The sequence below is a fragment of the Macrobrachium nipponense genome, chromosome 42, assembly GCF_015104395.2.
Source record: "Macrobrachium nipponense isolate FS-2020 chromosome 42, ASM1510439v2, whole genome shotgun sequence".
NCBI classification, from domain to species: Eukaryota; Metazoa; Arthropoda; class Malacostraca; order Decapoda; family Palaemonidae; genus Macrobrachium; species Macrobrachium nipponense.
This window is the reverse complement of record NC_061103.1, coordinates 24,188,937-24,206,306: the sequence shown is the minus strand read 5'-3', so window position 1 is coordinate 24,206,306 and position 17,370 is coordinate 24,188,937. Positions and strand designations below refer to the sequence as shown.

At 40.7% G+C, this 17,370-nt stretch overlaps 1 protein-coding gene across 1 annotated transcript in view; it reads right to left on the bottom strand.

The window, feature by feature from the left end:
* The window catches only part of LOC135213024 (V-type proton ATPase catalytic subunit A-like), a 57,640-nt gene that overhangs the window by 30,371 nt on the left and 9,899 nt on the right, over window positions 1-17,370 (bottom strand). Inside the window, 1 exon segment of the mRNA XM_064246834.1 lies at window positions 8,554-8,647. Coding sequence (XP_064102904.1) covers window positions 8,554-8,647 — 94 coding nt within the window.

Genomic DNA, 17,370 nt, shown 5'->3' with positions numbered 1-17,370 from the left:
TGGGAGGCGGGTATCAGGAACCATTCCCATTTTCTATTCATAATTTTTATTCCACTGTCCCTGAGGGGAGGTGGGTGGGTACTTTATTATATATATCTGCCAGTAAGTATGAACAAACTTTATTGTATCATAACAATATTATTTTGTTTATGAAACTTACCTGTCAGATATATATATAGCTGAATCCCACCTTTGGAGGTGGGAAGGGACAGAATAGAAGGATTTGGGAAACAAATGCATGCAGATGATTTACATCTTGGTTCCACCTGTTAGCATAGCTGGCTTCGTGGTTACTGCCACGTAAGTCTGCTTGTGCTACTAGAGTTGCCAGCGAGGTAGAGACCTATATAGCTGGTGCACTCCAGATGATCTGTCAACAGGGGCAAGACCACGACGTGACTAGACCATATTGACCATACCATGAGGGCTAAGAAGTAAAATATATATATATATAAATATATATATTACCACCTGACCAACCTAGCAAAGTGAAGGTGTGTTAACTAAGGCTTAAGAGTTAAGAAGTCGCCGTTGTCGGCGACTCAACAACTAAATTAAGAGCTCTTCCTAACCATTTTCTACAGGATAGGATGAGTGGTACTTCTTGCCCCCAAGATTGTGTCTGCAGACACGTATGGCCCTAGCGAGCAGCAGATCTCATATGCCATCTTCACATCTCGCAGGGAGTGTGAAGTGAACACAGAGTTGCTTTGCTAAAACATGGTACTCAGGATGTTGCTGAGTGCCATGCTCTGTTGAAATGCTTCCGAGCCGCTGCCCCTCACCTCGTGAGCATTCAGATAAAAAGATTTCAAATCTTTGTGCAAACACAAATGAAGGAGCATTTTTGAAAGAACTCCTTAACACTAAAGCCAGGCTGTTCTTCGATATGTGCAAGTCTGGTCTTTTTCGGAACACTGCAGATTGCCCGAATGACTTCGACTTTCTTGAGTTTTATGTAGATAAAACTTGAGAGACCCGACAGGGCACAGGACTCTCTCTGGCTCCTGCCCACTAACTTGTGCCATCCTTGCTTCCAAGCTCCTGGCCCAAGGACAAAACGGGTTACCATTCTTAGGCCACAACGGAAGGGTTAGAGAGCACACCGCCTTGTGTTTCTCTAAAGCCAAAACTTGTGACGATGGCTAAAATCTCACTAACCCTCTTTGTCGTATCTAGGGTGGTTAGAAGAAGGCCTTCCTGATCACATGCAAGAAGTTAACAGGTAGGAGAGGTTCGAATGCTTGACATCAAGAACTTCAGACTACGTCTAAGTTCCATATTGAAAGCTTCGATCTGGACATGCACAGTCAGTCCGTCTGTACTAAGTCAGGTGACCGACCAGTTGACCAGTCAGACGAATCAAGGACAGCAAAGGCTGTACCCTGAAGACCATAAGGCACTATTCTTCGCTGAAGGATGAGTGTCTGGACTGCCTGGGCGATTCAATCTAAGTAAACCTTGGGGGTGTATCAACGCAACCCAAACGTCGTCAGCGAATCAACTCCTGACTCGAGCTTCTGGTGCCAGGAGAAAGGAGCGAGGAGCAAAAGGCGATTCAGTCCGAAGGAAGAATGCCTGACAGTCCAACTGGTCTCATGTTACACGATCATCGGGGGTGTATAAACGCAACCGACTTCGTCAACAAGAAACTCAGGGCTACTATATGTCGCCTGATCTCGCACGAGTGTCTGACTCCGAGAAAAACAGGTGAGACAAAAAGTAGATGATGAGCGAGGTTCGAGATTCCACAGAACTCAAAGATCGTGAAGGGCTTTGTTGTTTGACAGACGCAAATCTCTGAGCCCAAAGGCCGTCAACAACATATTTGCGTATTCTTTAATAGTTGTGACTGCCAGCTTATTCCATTCTTCAGACGGAAATGGAAGACGGTAATCTTATTCTTGTCAACATCCTCGATAGCCTGAACGTAGTCAGACTCAGAGCGGAGAGGTTATAGGTACCTTTCGAGTTAGAGTAGACCCGACTCTCTCGGAAAAGGTCCTTGGAAAGTGAACTAGGAAGTATGTGACCTCTGTGAATCCAGGATCCTGAAGGCCAACATGGGGCGATCAGCGTCATTGTCGCTCCCTGTGACGTCATAAATCCTCTTATTACATTTCCTAAGCGATTGAAAAAAAAAAAAGGGGAAAAGAGACTAAATATCCATCCCCGTCAAAATCATAGGATGGCGTTTAATGGTACCGATCCCGGATCGAGAATAAGGGAGCAGAAAAGAAGAAGACTCTTCGTCCTCAACATATCGAAGAGAAGAATGAAAGAAAGGCGTCCCTAAAGTCTCCACAACTCTCAACTTACTTCTAAAGAAAGATTCCACTCGGAAGTCAATAGTTGCTGCCGTCGATCGAGACGATTCGTACGGACTTTTGCAATCCTGTAACGAACCTCTAGAGGATCGTTACATTCTACGCCTGTTGTTATAATAGGCTTTCTCGTAAACTCGAACAGGGGACCGAGAGAAGATACTTCTTAAGATATGAGAGAGCTGTGGAATATCAGAGTTGATCTGGACCACTGGTTCCCAAAACTCGTTACGAGGACTTGGAGGGACTACCGAATCGCTTTTACTTCTTTCAGATTAAGATCCAGGACATCTGAAAACCCTATCCAGATGTCCGGCACCTTCTTTCTATCACCTCAGGTGATAAAACGCACTGAGAGATGTCAGAATTATTCCTAGATCTTGAATAATATTTCAGTTTCCGGTAGGAAAAAAACTGTGGTCTGAATTGCAGTCTATTCGGGGAAACAAACTTCTTCAGGAAGGAAATGGTCCCCAGCAAGCTCATCCATTCCCTCCCCGAGTATGCTTACTTCCCTAATAAGGCTGCGCATTGCCTAAGCAGGAGAGCATATAAAGTGCAATGTTGCGGTAGACTCGTAGTTCTATACCGTGCGGTAACGAGCACCGAAAGGATTAAGAGATAACTCTGTTGAACATAGTAAGGCAAAACAAATGCAACGTTTATTCATTCACGTAAGAAAATCCCCTCAATCTTAGGCTAAAGTCCGTGATTGTAGGGCAGAGATACAGTTAGTCAGTCAATCCCGCAGGAGAGACGTAACCGCCAGCCCAGAGATACGGTTAGTCAGTCAATCCCGCAGGAAGAGAGAGAGACGTAACCTACCGCGCATGACAGCGCCCGATCTGTTAGGCTCGGTTGGACTGGAGGACAGACACAGCGTGACAGCAGCAGCCAGCAGCTTACGAAACGTCGTTCTTAAACTTTATGTCTGGGTTGCCAGCTACCCTATTCTACGAAGAAATAGGTCCGTTATTTTTGAGCAGAAAAGACTCTCAAGCTGGTATATTTAAGCGAAACAGAAAACGCTCAAATATATAGATGACGTTTGTGTCGTCAGACACTACCATACAACGGTAAAAAGATAAATCGGAAAACTGGGCTGAAGGCTGCAGGAGTAACGATTAAATGTCCTTAAAATAGACAATAGACCTCTGGCCCGAAAAAAAACGTGACAAGGAAAAAAAAAAAAAATATTGCCATCGTTAAGAGGTAAGGCTACAAGCAGAAGCGTATAAAGTGCCGATGAACCAATAGCCTTTAGGTGTAAGATTTTTTTTAAAATACGCACTATATAAGAACGCAAGGAACGAAAATATGAAAATTATATCACAATAAAGTTTGTTCTACTTACCTGGCAGACATATATATAGCTGAATTTGGAAAAATACAGCTACATACATATCTGACAGGCAAGTTTCATGAACAAAACTTAAGAGAATCGAAGCAGTCAGCTCAAGCTTCTTATGTTACTGGACATAAACGTTCATTGACGTAGTCTACAAGTCTATTTCTTGTACGAGTCTGCGAATGACGAATGAGAGCTCTTCCGAATCTTGTCAATAAGAGCTTATTCGCTTACGCAATATCAGTTAATGAGATGTTTGTCAATGAGAACTAACCCATTTACGGGACAAAGAGATATTTTGTCAATGAGGGATACCCACTTACTTGACAAAACGAAAGTATATTGTCAATGGGGGAAAGTCACTGAATTGACAAAACGTAATCCAGGGAGTCAAGCATTTAATTTTTCCGATTCCCGTCTCAAACGAGGAAGGGGCAAGAATTCTGTTAAGAGACTGGGCTTACGGCAGGTTAGAACGACGATGTTCAATTCGGCAGCGTAGTCCCGACTAGAAACTAACAAAATCTATCATCTGAAAAACCCTTTCAGATGGGCTAAAAAGCTTGCAAAATTATCCTGGGAAGAGAAGAAAACTCTCCAACCAGCTTCCTCTCCGTATCACAACTAATGCCTGCTAAAGCTTAAAATTTATTGGCAGTATGGCAAGGAAGTCCTGTCTTGCGCTTTCCTGAAGAGCGTCCTTTTGATGAGTGCCTTTGCAAGAATCCCACTGAACGTTGCCGAGAGTCCTGACGTGCAGGACATCGAGCCTTACATAACCCGTAACTGCCTTATCGCAAAGTCTTGACTGCGGTTAGTGGCAACTTAAATTTATTGCAGAATGGCAAAGGTTGCGGTAGAGCAAACGAGATCTTCCCTTGAGCTTTCCTTAACTCCATCCACCTATGCGAAAAGCAATATTAATTGACAGAGACCTCTTGAATTCACGAAACCCGATGTCTTGCTGGGTTTCGAAGAAGAAGTTGTCTGTTCACTTTAAACTTCCTCCGAAGCACTGCCTACTTCACATTCTTTGCAGGTGAGGTAGAAGGTATCACCGGAGGTAGAGGTAAACATTCTTTAGGCCCATATCTGAAACAAGAGCTTGAAGAGTCAACAGAAAACGTTCAGCCAGGCGACACACCTGGCGTGCGCTGGTGCACGCTCGGCGTCACTGGAGCGCGCTCGGCGTCCACTGGAGCGCGCTCGGCGTCCACTGGCGCGCACTTGGCGGGTCCACTGGCGCGCACTTGGCATGCACCCACGACGCGCCTGGAGTCCATCCGAGCGTCCCGGGCGTCCGCTCTCAAAAGCTTCCTGTACTATGACTTCTCTTACGGTATTTCTCGGTGGAAAGACTGGGACACGAGTTCAGGCGACGTTCGCCTTCTTACTTCTCACTGAAACGCATAACGAGAGAGAGAGAGAGGACGTGAAGCGTCCTCTTCTATAAAGCTTCTATTTAGAGGGCGCGAGTCCTTCCGAAAGCTCCAAACCCCTGCATGGGGAGGACGCTTCGGAGGACGAGAAGCAATCTTTCAGGATTCGTGCACGCGCACGCACTTGGCAGTCTGGGGATTTTCATCAGAAACTGCCGAAGGCACGCCAGATCGGTGGGGGTTCCTTGTAACCCTCCTAGGCTTTCGACATGCTCCCTCCCCGGGTCCTGGGAGTCAAGCAGAGGTCCCGGCCTAGAGGCGAAACGAGGCCGATCTGACGCACCCTCCACTACACAAGGGGTATCACTGCACTTCTGCACTTCACTTTTACTCTCTAAAGCAAGCACTTTCGATTCTAAGATACGAATCGAAAGAGTATCAGAGAAAGGGCAATTCCTCTACAGACACTGCTTAGGGCCGCAAGGCAACACTGCAGGGTTAGGAGTAACAATACAGAAGTAGCACTTCACAGCAATGAAGGAGAGCGAGCACCTCTCGTAGACATATTCATAGCCCGTAGGCCATACTACAGGGTTAGGCAAAATAAAGTCTACAGGAAGGTTAGCAGGTTCACTACCCTGACTTTTGTTACTGATTAATTGCGTACATACGAATCATACGTCTTCCTTACGGAATTAGACATGTTTACTGATTAATTGCGTACATACGAATCATACGTCTTCCTTACGGAATAGACAAAGTCTCACACTCCTTACATGACAAATCTCAACAAAGAAGCAAGACCCATACCCCTCGTACATACCAAGTGCGGATCTACCGAAACTTTCGGTAGCCACACCCTATCTTTGCAGACAACCCCGTCTGAAACTAGCCTAACTAGATTCAGATATTTTATGCAAAAATGAATCAAATTCAAATCAATTTAAGATAGCGTATGCCTAGCCACAAATCCCACAAATCCAAGTAAATAAATCAAAAGACAATTAGGATACTTAGCGGCAATGAAGTTTCCAAAATCCTAAGACGGAGGTACTGAAAACAGGTGTTTTCAGCACCAGCGACAGAAAAATTATGAATAGAAAATGGGAATGGTTCCTGATACCCGCCTCCCAGCGGCGGGAATGGGTACTAACCACCTGGCCGACCACTGCGTGTGTCGAAAGTTTTTAAAATTCTGTCGGACTTCAGAAAATACAGCTATATATATATCTGACAGGTAAGTTTCATGAACAAACCTGAAGTTTATATAATTTATTGATTCCTATGCATAATGAACTTTTTTATTTTTATTTATGAAATAAAAGTACATGACCTAAAATTAAATATATACTTAGTTTGAGATAACTGATCCAGTATGAGGTTAAGGTATTAACTCGACATATAAGGGAGGATATGGATTCAAACAGTATCAACTTTAATCTCCTACTATCAAAATTAAGTTATACCTGAATCTGCAGACAAATCCATTACTTTGTGAACAGTGACTTTAGTGAAAGAGTAATACTGCTCTAGAATAATACTATGTATAGGAACTGCAGATGGCTTCTTAAAGCAATGGGGAGTCAGCCTGTTATACAGTCAATGAATTTTTTGACACAATTGAGAAAACCTAGTCTGCAATTTCCATTCTTCAAGTTCATTACAGTACTACTACCAAAAGGGCCATGTTTAACTAAGAGAATACAACTGTCCTTTGCACATAACTTACAACTGTAGCAGGACACTATACAAAAGGAAAATACTTGGAAACTCATACATTCCACTGGTCAGATATAAGTACAGACATTCATATGATGAAATATGTAAAAGCTGTGACAACAGGAATGTCAACAGCACATGGTAGTAAGAGGCAGATGCATTTTCAGTGTAGTCCAAGTGAAAAACAAAAGTGCAACATGTGGAAAAGACGCCACAACCCTTGGAGCTATCTTACTCACTAGTAAACTACCAATAACAAAGCATTGTAAATTCAATCACCAGTCACAAATCATGAATGAAGATAGGCTATAAAGCCAAGCACTAGAGCACTCTCAGCAACTGAGTGCTTAAGGTAGTGAAAGGGAGAAGCTGGAGCGGTTACAAAGCAGGCCACAGATCCAGAAAATAGATGAGATGATGAGATGAAGTATACAGTACAAGGATCTACTGTATCTGTGAAATTGACAAAGATGGAAGAAAACAAACAGGAACAGAGATAAAAGTAAAAGGTGCAGCTTGGGACCAAAGGGGCAGTGCCAACATACTTTAGCACTATGTACCTACAGCAAACTGCGAGAGATGCACTGACGGTACTAACCCCTTAAAAGGCAATTCTCACTCAACCTGGTATGACTGGCGAAGACTTTGCCTTTGTCCTTTGTAAAGCAAGGCTTGCTACTTTTTATGAGTATGTACTGTGCATTAAAGATAGCCTTTCTGTAACAAAGAAGTGACAGATGGGAATGCAATAAAAAGATAAAATCCTACAGAATTCTTTATATGATCTACCGAAATACTACAAACTATTTAATAGGTAATACCTGGACAGCACCAACAGCTTACAAATTTACCCCAATACATATGATCTATGTATGTATTTAATTTCATCCAACACCAAAAATATTATTGAAAACTGCACAAAATTTCCTTAAAATTGCAATACAGTATATCTTAATGCAGTTAGCTACCTAAACATTTTACCAGGTGTTGAAAGTTGAAACATTAGTCACTTGAAAAAAATTTTATGCTGGAAACACTGGTTTGTATTGTACATCTTAGCACACTAATATAATCAAAAGCAAAACAAAATTATTTCTTGTCTTAAAAGAAAATCACTATATTATTATGAAAAACCCCAACCCTGTGTGCTTACAGTTCCTAAAATTGAAAAAATATATAGCTTTTCTCTTTATTGCTTCTAAGAATGAGAAAGATATTACTCTTTCTTTAAACCGATGTTCCTATATCTCATTCTAAATTACGTAGTACATGCATCTTCATTAATGTAACTTTATTACATTTAAGTTTTTCTGTTGGAAAAAAGAGAAGCCCTTAAAAGTTCAGGTATAATCAGAATCTTAATTATGTGATTTTCAACAACAATGTTGACATTTCAACAACTGAATAATGACTTCATCTAATACAGTACTTCCAATTCTAGTGAGAAGTGATAACAATCTGCAATCTTAATTACAAACTATAACAAACTATTCTACACATATCACCTAATCTTTACTTTATCAGATTGTATTCTAGCAGTGTGTGATGATACACAACATTGATAAAATGGTTTCATTGCATTACCAAACACTCAGACTGATGGTGACAATGCAACAACACTTACACTGACAGGAAAGATGAAAATTACTAGTTTCACTGTAACAATCATACTGCATTTGGAAGGGACCAAGTAACAGTCTTATGGAGACTGTTTTGCTACGTACTGTAACAAATTTAATTTACTAGTTTGAAAAAAAAAAAATATTCAAAATCCTCTACATACCAGGACCTGACACACCAAACACAAATCCAAGTTCACTCTCGCTTTCCACATCCTGCATCCTTGCCAGCTTAGCAGCTCTGTCCATTCCACCTGCCTGAAATATAATAAGTAATAATCAATTTTTAAAAAATGAAACTGCAACAATGTCAGTTAGATGTAACAGATGCTCTACTACATAGTGAGCTGATGTCCAAGATGACGGTTTCAGAGCTTTATACTGGTGGGTCTCCTGAATTAAACCTACAGCTAAATGAAAAAATATTCTCCTTAAATAACATTAACCCAATGGGTTATCAAAACACATGACCACTAATTAACATTAACCCAATGGGTTATCAAAACACATGACCACTAATTAACATTAACCCAATGGGTTATCAAAACACATGACCACTAACTTAGTTCATATGCCTAAACAAGTGAATAAAGCCATTAATACTATCTGGAGATGCATCTGAAATTAAAGTAGTATGTACTACACTGTATAGGAGTAGTATGGGTGAAAAAAGAAATTCTCCTTAAAATAATATTACCCCAATGGGTTATCAAAGCACATGACCATTAATTTATTCCATAGGCCTTCACAAGTACATAAAGCCATTAATGCTATCTGGAGATGCATCTGAAATTAAAGTTCTATACTGTAAAAGTTGTGAATGAAAGACAATGTAACTTTGAACAAAAAAGTAGAGCACAGGCATCACAAACTATGCACACTGATGGTAAAGAAAATCAATTCAGTACCATACCTATAAATCCCATTGGGCATTTCACCTGTGTAGCTTATGATGCAAAGGATAAATTATGCTGTTAACAGTGGTCAGTACAGTCTTGTGATGCTCTATTACCATTACAAATTAGTTTAACAAGACCACCAAGTCATATTTCTTTTCTCACATGGCTAGACCAAGGGATTATTTTCCACACAGGTTGAAAACTGAAACAAAGTAAAACTAAAGTAGCACTATAATAGTTAAGAAACCACAGAAAATAAGGAATTGAAGAAAAATAAAAAGAAAACAATGCACTTGATAGCTGAAGGAATGCTGCAAGGAATCTTAATATATGTAGTACTTATTCTCCAAAAAGCCAAATCATGGCTAAGCCAGCAAACCCAAAAAGCCACACTTGTGGCTGTTTAAATTTAGCAGGTAGCTATGTATTTGAAAACCCTTTTGGACTGGCTACATTACTAACATACTGCCTTGTTACAGGCTGACAGATTCTACTTCATATTATACTAACCAAAGTATTCCTTGGAAGAGAAGTTAAATACAGTGTACCTCTTGACTATCTCATGGCTGTGGTGGAGTTAGAAAAATAATATATTTGTTATTATTTTTGAGTGTTCAAAGCTGAAATACATAATACAGTCAAACCCCCTTATTTGTGGTTCTGCATTCATAGCTTCAGTTATTCAAAGATTTTTCTGCGGAACGTACAGTTGACCCCAGCTGTTCACGGAGTCACCTATTTGCGAATTTTTCTATGGACCGTATATACCCATTACTCGCAGTAAATTCCCCTATTTGCAGTATTTTTCACTGAGAAATATTCACAAATTACTGTATTTTCATATAATCTTTGTGAATAAATACACTTTTTGTCATAAAACTATTAAAATACTAAGGTATAAGCATTTTTAAGGTTATTATTTATTTTAACTATCAAAATAGGCAGTTCTATGCAATTTTAGAGGGGGTTTTTAAGTAGTCACAGATTTTAGCTATTGGTGGGGGGTCCGGTACCCATCCTCAGAAATGAGGGGATTAGCTGTATATGTATCAACTTTGTTCACATAAAATTTGTCTATTCACAGATTTTTTTTCAAAAAGCTATTATGTACGTACTGTATTTTCACATTTTTGGGACTAAATATTTTAAGATGACAGTTCAAAGTATATTTGGTGTTTGAACTATTAAAATAGGCAGTTATAAGCATTTTTAAGAGGGAGTTTCAGTATTTGCAGTTAGGTGTAGTACACAACCCCGGGGAATACCAGGTGACAACTGTCTTATGTGTTTCTTGCATTTCAGGAATATTTTTGCCTATTACTATAGTAAGAAAATAATAAGGCAGTCCCCGGGTTACGACGGGTTCGGCTTACAACGTTCCGAGGTTAAAGCGCTTTTCAATTAGTATATTCATCGGAAATTATTTCTAGGGTTACCACACATGTTCCAGGGTTAAGACGCCTACAACGCTCATCTGGCACAAGAAATATTACACCAAAAATGCAAAATAATCAATATTTGAAGGTTTTTTTTAATGAAAAATGCAATAATAATGCAGTTAACATAGTTTTTAATCCACCCAGAGCATTAAAAGTAAGTTTTCTTAAGTTTTTTTTACGATGTTCCGGCTTATGACTATTTTCGGATTACAATGCGTCTCAAGAATGGAACCCCCGTCGTAACCCAGGGACTGCCTGTATAGCCAATGCACTATAGTATTGAGTTTCAAGAGTGAGAGTATACCAAGACAGCTACACTTTTGCTAATGTGTCAGGAATTGTTCAATATTTATATACCAGTACTATATATTACATATTCTTCCTGAGACTTTATTTAACATGAAAAAATACTCAGAAAGTATTATTGAAAAAGTACCACTTTAGAATAACTCAATTGTCATACCTTACTCTTATCAAGATAACTAACCTGATATGTGGAAACATTTCGACAAGGTATTTTGGTGTGTATCCTATGTCAGAGCATGACATTTTGCATGAAGCTCGACTATATTCTGTATAAATATGAGTTTCTCATAATTCAGTTATATCTAAGATTGTTATAGCGTATTAGCTGTAAGAAAAATTATTTGTATATCAACAACAAAATAAACATTCATTTTTTTCATTTTTATTTGAAATTTATTTAAGAATAGAGCATTCTCACATTCACCCATTTGTTTCCAAGATAGTAGTACGTATACATATTACGAAATACCAAAAAACTCAGTTATGTAGCTTACTTCTTTAAAGACATATTTTGCATAATTTTGACAAAAGATGACCAAACATATGATAATGAAAGATTATCAATTTTGCTATAGCTACTGGAATTGGTGTGTTTCATTACTGTTAAAAAGTCTTACACCATCTCATAAAGGTAATACCATTCACTGTGTCAAATGGTCCCTCTTCCAACATAGTTATGTGGTTAAAAAGTCAAGTATTATCCTTTGATGATTTTTATCCTTGAAGAGTATCTTTGATTTGTTCCCAGTAATATAAATAAGATGAAAGTGGTAGTCTATTATACACAATAAATATGCAAATGAACTTGAAAGGCAAATCATTCCATGGCCTAATCAATAAATGTGCTGAATCCTTTGATCTTTGACCCGCTGTAATTCTTTGCAAGCATCCATCAACTTAATAAGTATCAGTGCAATTTGCTACACTACACAAGGTATTCTACATACAGTATACTACAGCTGTACATAATAAACAATAACTTGTCTATCCATATGTATGAATTATTTCTATCTGCATATGGTCTAAGAAGAACCAAGTGAAACATATTGTAAACAGCCTAGTATGTACATACATGGAATTCTAAAGTTAGACATGATCCAATGCATACCCAGTATCATACAGTCACTGAGACTACTACCTATGATAGCATCAAATAAGCATGTTATTTGCAAGCTCTTGATAACATTTCAAGATAAAATTATATTAAAAAACAGGTTGGTTCCACTTAATAAAAGTGTGCGTTTACTTCTTAGCTTTCCTGTTTTTCCACTTTTAGAAAAAAAATTAGTTTTCTTGTATCATTTGAACCATTAACACCAAACTTCTCATACTGAATTAATTCTTACCATCTGGCATTCTCTTCTAAAATTATTTGCTCAACACAAATTCTTTTGTACAAATCTACATTTATACAATTAGATTTTACTGTGTATATCGTAATCTTGACTTGGTTTCCTCCTTTAATAGGTCATATGATACGAGTTCTCCAAACTCTCTCCTGCCTTGTGCACTTTCTAACTCAAGTCCACCCGGCCCACTTTTTTATCTAAGCCATCTAACTTTATGATTTTATTAATGAGCCTCATTACTGGTTATTGTCTCATCACTCCTCTTGACCAGCTACTACAGTACTCTCCCACTCTCATTAAAAAAACCAAACCATCTCAACTGCCGATTTCTTAACCTACCTTCCTGGAACTTTTCTCAGCAACTTTAATAGTGAAAAAATATTCATAACATATTCCAGTAATGAATTACCATTTGCTTTTTGTAAAGTAAAATATTCCTAACACATTCGAACAATACATTACCATCGGCTTGTTGTAAAGCTCCAGTTTTACACCCCATATTGAATTATGGGTCTCCTCTAAACAATCTGACAATCTCTACTTAAATCAGACTGCTGCTACAGTTTTCCTTACTGGTTTGAACCAGAGGAGTTACATGGGGTAAGGCATGGGAAAAGGATAGGGAATGCTTTCCTGGGTAACTCTAGGCCTGAACTTGTGGAACCATATGGTTATTTGATTACAATACAAAGCCAGAAAGAAAGGGTTACCTTACCACATTCTTGTGCTCAACAGTACTAAAGAAATGTTGCAAACACCCTGCCCTAAAACAACAGGTCAGTTTCAAAGTAAATTAAAGCTTGCATCAGGGTCACCATCAGGATAGTCCTAGAAGGAGGGGATCAAAAACTTTTCTCATTAAAGACTAATGGGTTTTTCATCATGAACTCAGGAACAAACCTGAACAGGAAGGAACTCAAACTCTCTGAGGGTCAAAATAGATTGGTTATGCCATTTATCTCCCCAACAGACTTTGCCAAAGCAAAGGCTAACAAAAAAAGGTCTTGAGTGTGAACTCTCAGTCCAAAGCTTCCTCTAATGGCTCAGACAATACCAGAGTTAAGATAAGGATAAGATTCACATCCAACTAGGGAAGATGAAGTTTTCGAGGAGAACATGACAGCACAAAGCAGCTAATGAGCATGGATAACACAAACAAAAACATTAAGATCCCAACCCTTCAGTCTCATTATACCGGCTCACAGTTGAGCGATACTACTTCACCACTGAGACTGAGAGGTGCTTGTCCAAAGAAAGTATGTACGGTATACTAGAAAGTCCACGTTCTGCTGAACTGGTATTCTGACCCCTTCTACAAAACCACTTGCAGATGACGACCCTCTTTCATTAGTATGTGTCCACAATGGAATGGTAGAGTTGACCAGATATCTGTGCAATCTGCACATTCCTGCGCATAAAAAAAAAAAAAAAAAAAAAAAAAAAAAAGGTCTCTGGCAGGATCTGACAGATAACCTCCACACAAGTAGCCGGAAGGACTGAGCCATCTAGTGATACACATAATCATTTGGCTGACAAAGGAGAGTGAGCCAAATAAGTCAACAGATCGAGATACCACAAGGTGTGCAGCCAATTAGGCACAAAAGGTTCATCCTAAGACCTGGCAAGATCAAAATGGAGTTGATCACCTGATAAATCAGGCTGAATGGCAGGAAGGTATAGATGTTCACAATGTCCCATGGATTTTGGAAGACATCTTCCATCATCACTCAGGGATCTGGAATGAGACAGCAAAACACAGTTTTCTATTTAGTTATGTGGCACAGGCTGATCATGTGTTCCTCAAATTTTGACCATCCTTACTGTGGTATATTACCCTATAGCTGACCCCTGAATGTATCTGGCTGACAGCTCAAAAGCATGGCAAACCACCCACTCATACAACTCCCTTGCCAGCTGACAAAGGAGAAGGGACATAGTCCCCTCCAATTTCTTGTTATATACCACTATATAATGTTAATACTTATCAACAAAACTGAGTGACCCATCAGGTCTTCCTGTAATGCTTGCATGGTTAGCAACACTGCTTGCATTTCCAGAATGCTGATGTATAGATGAGGTTCATCCTTTACCCACACAACTGATACAAACATCACAAATTTTAAGTAATTTGTATGTTTCCTAGCTATACTTACCCCGAACTACTTTCTTAGGAGAATCCTGGATGTCAATCCAGTACTGACCAGAAAAAAACTGGTTATTCCCTCCTGACCCCCAGCCAGGTATGCCCTAAGGTTGAAGAGCACGACCTCTGACAGGCAGTCCTTTCCTGGTCGTCGTAGCGTTGAACACGCCCCAGCTCGTCATCCGTTACCAGCCTGTTTCCCTTTGTCTTTCCCTGTGTGTGGTGTGTGTGCCGCATGTGTGGTCTTTTGGTACTTATGAAAGCTTCGTCGCAACGGCATTGCCCAGGTCCAGAGGGCAGGGCTTGTGGGTCCTTTCTTTCGCCTTTCAAGTTCGATCCCCACACTTTGTGTAACAAGTGTCGGGGTCACCCTTGTTCACAGGAAGCAACGTGGTGAGTGCGCCGCATGGTTGGATCATCAATGGGATCTGGCCTCTACCAACCGCAAGAAGGAACCTCGTTCTCCGGCCAAGAAAGCTTCCTCGGAGGCTCCACAGAGTAGGAGCACGAGCCGTGGCCCAGGAGGCCCTTCATCACCTGCTCTCTCTCAGGACAGAAGGTCTAGCCTAGCCTAGGGGGGTATGCATCATATGAATGAGAGTCCGCGTGAGTGGTCTTTCGGTGCTTATGGAAGCTTTGTCGCAACGGCGTTGCCAAGGTCCAGAGGGCAGGGCCTGTGGGTCCTTCCTTTTGCCTTTCAAGATCAATCCCCACACTTTGTGTAACAAGTGAGGGGATACCCACCCCCACCCTAAACCGGCAGAGCGGGTCTCCCTCCTCTCCCCCCTCCTCCTTCCTGCCTGAAGGAGGCTGTCCTCTTCCTGGTAGGGACTCATCCTTCCCTAGATACTCCCACCTCCTAAGGATTAAGTCTCCTAAGAAAGTAGTTCGGGGTAAGTATATGGCGTCTCAACAAATCACAAATTTTAAGTAATATGTATTTTTCCTAGCTACACTTGCCCCGAACTATGGATTTTTTACGACCACCCTTCCATCCCCGCATATCCGAGGGCCGGAGCTCTCTAAGGGCATAGAAAGGACTGCAAAAGGACTGCAGGTCAGAGGTCGTGATCTTCGACCCTGGGGCATACCTGGCTGGGGGTCAGGAGGGAATAACCAGTTTTTTCTGGTCGGTACCAGATTGACATCCAGGATTCTTACATTGAAATAACCAGTTTTTTCTGGTCGGTACCGGATTGACATCCAGGATTCTCACATTGAAAGCACCGGCGAAGTTAAGCATCGCTGGGTCTGGTCAGTACTTGGATGGGTGACCGCCTGGGAACACCAGATATACTTTTCCAGATATGGCACTAGGCCAAGGATGCCCTGCCAAAGCTGTGTTGGTTATTCCTGCCAAGACTCCCACCTTCCTGAGCCTGCTCACATGAGAGTCAGAGAGAAATTTCCTGGTGCTGTAGTATATGAGCACACCCAGGTACTTTGCCTATTGCCTGGGCATATGAGATTTGAATTCACCTATTTTATCACAATCCCTAGTTTATGACAGAATGACACAGGCATTCTCTATTCTCAAGCAATTGAGTCTTGGAGGTTGCTAGAACCAGCCAATTATGTAAGTAATGTGGCACACATATACTGTAACCTGTGAATGGCTCCAAGCAAAGGTGAAAACCCAGTTGAACATGTATGGGGCCATTACCAGACAAAGTACAGATTTGAACAGTAGCCAGTCCTACTGAAATCAACAGATATTTGAAAGTTCGTCTTCCCTGATGAAATCCAACACAGACCATGGCATTTCCCTCTTAAGCAGTCTGCAAAACAAAGAGCTGATGTATGGGTACTTGGATGTGTGTCCTTTAGTTCCATTTATAGTATGAAATCCTCCTCTCTGATGGATAAAGACCACACTGTTGTTAACTTGAAAAGGGGCCTGCAGAACAAAGTCAAAGGAGAGAGATTCAGAACCTTGGAGACTGGCTGTGTACAATTTCCAGCATCATCTTCATCACCCATTCTACTTCTGCCACCAGGGCTAAAGCTTTCGGGAAATCTGAGGGATAAGACTGGAACAGTACCCATCACCAAGATGGGGTGGGCTACAGTCTTTAAACGGAATACAGAAACCATAACACAGAACAGAGGCTAGCCAGGGTTCTGTCTCATTTCTACACATTGCCCAACTGCATGGCAAGCCTGGAGAAAGGTGGGGGGAGGGGGAGTGGACTTCCAGCCTCAGTTCCCTTTCCTCTTCCTTCCCTTCACTCTTCAAAAATTACAAATTTTTAAAGTACGTATTATTTTTACTAACACGTAAACCCAAGGTCAACACAGATTATCCTGGTAAGCACTCTCAGGATCATGGACAAAAATGATTGGTGGTATTGGTCACTAAATCATGAGCCCATTGGCTTACAATCATAAAAAAGCAGTCCCCTGTTACCAGTGGGTACTCCATACCAACAGGGTGACGATAACCAAAAATTGCCGATTTTCAGCTGACATACACCATTAAGTGGAAATCAGCGCCACAAATCACAGATTTTCATTGCTAGACAAGCCCATAAAACCAGATCGCCAATAACCAGGGACTGACTATAGTCCACATTCCCAGGCCTGCATATGATCAGCTGAAACCAAACAAAAAGTGGATACAGATACACAATTACATGTACTATTGTGCACAGATGCATCAGGATCCTTGAATGAACCCAAAACACCCGAAGTGTCTGCACGATCATGTGGACATAGCTTGCCACCATACCAGCAGTATTGTAATGCAGAAACCTTTGCATGAACGCTGTTTACTAGTGCATAACCTGGGGACTGTATGCATACATCACAAATACTGGACAAAGCAGGCCTTATCCAAGGGTCTGCA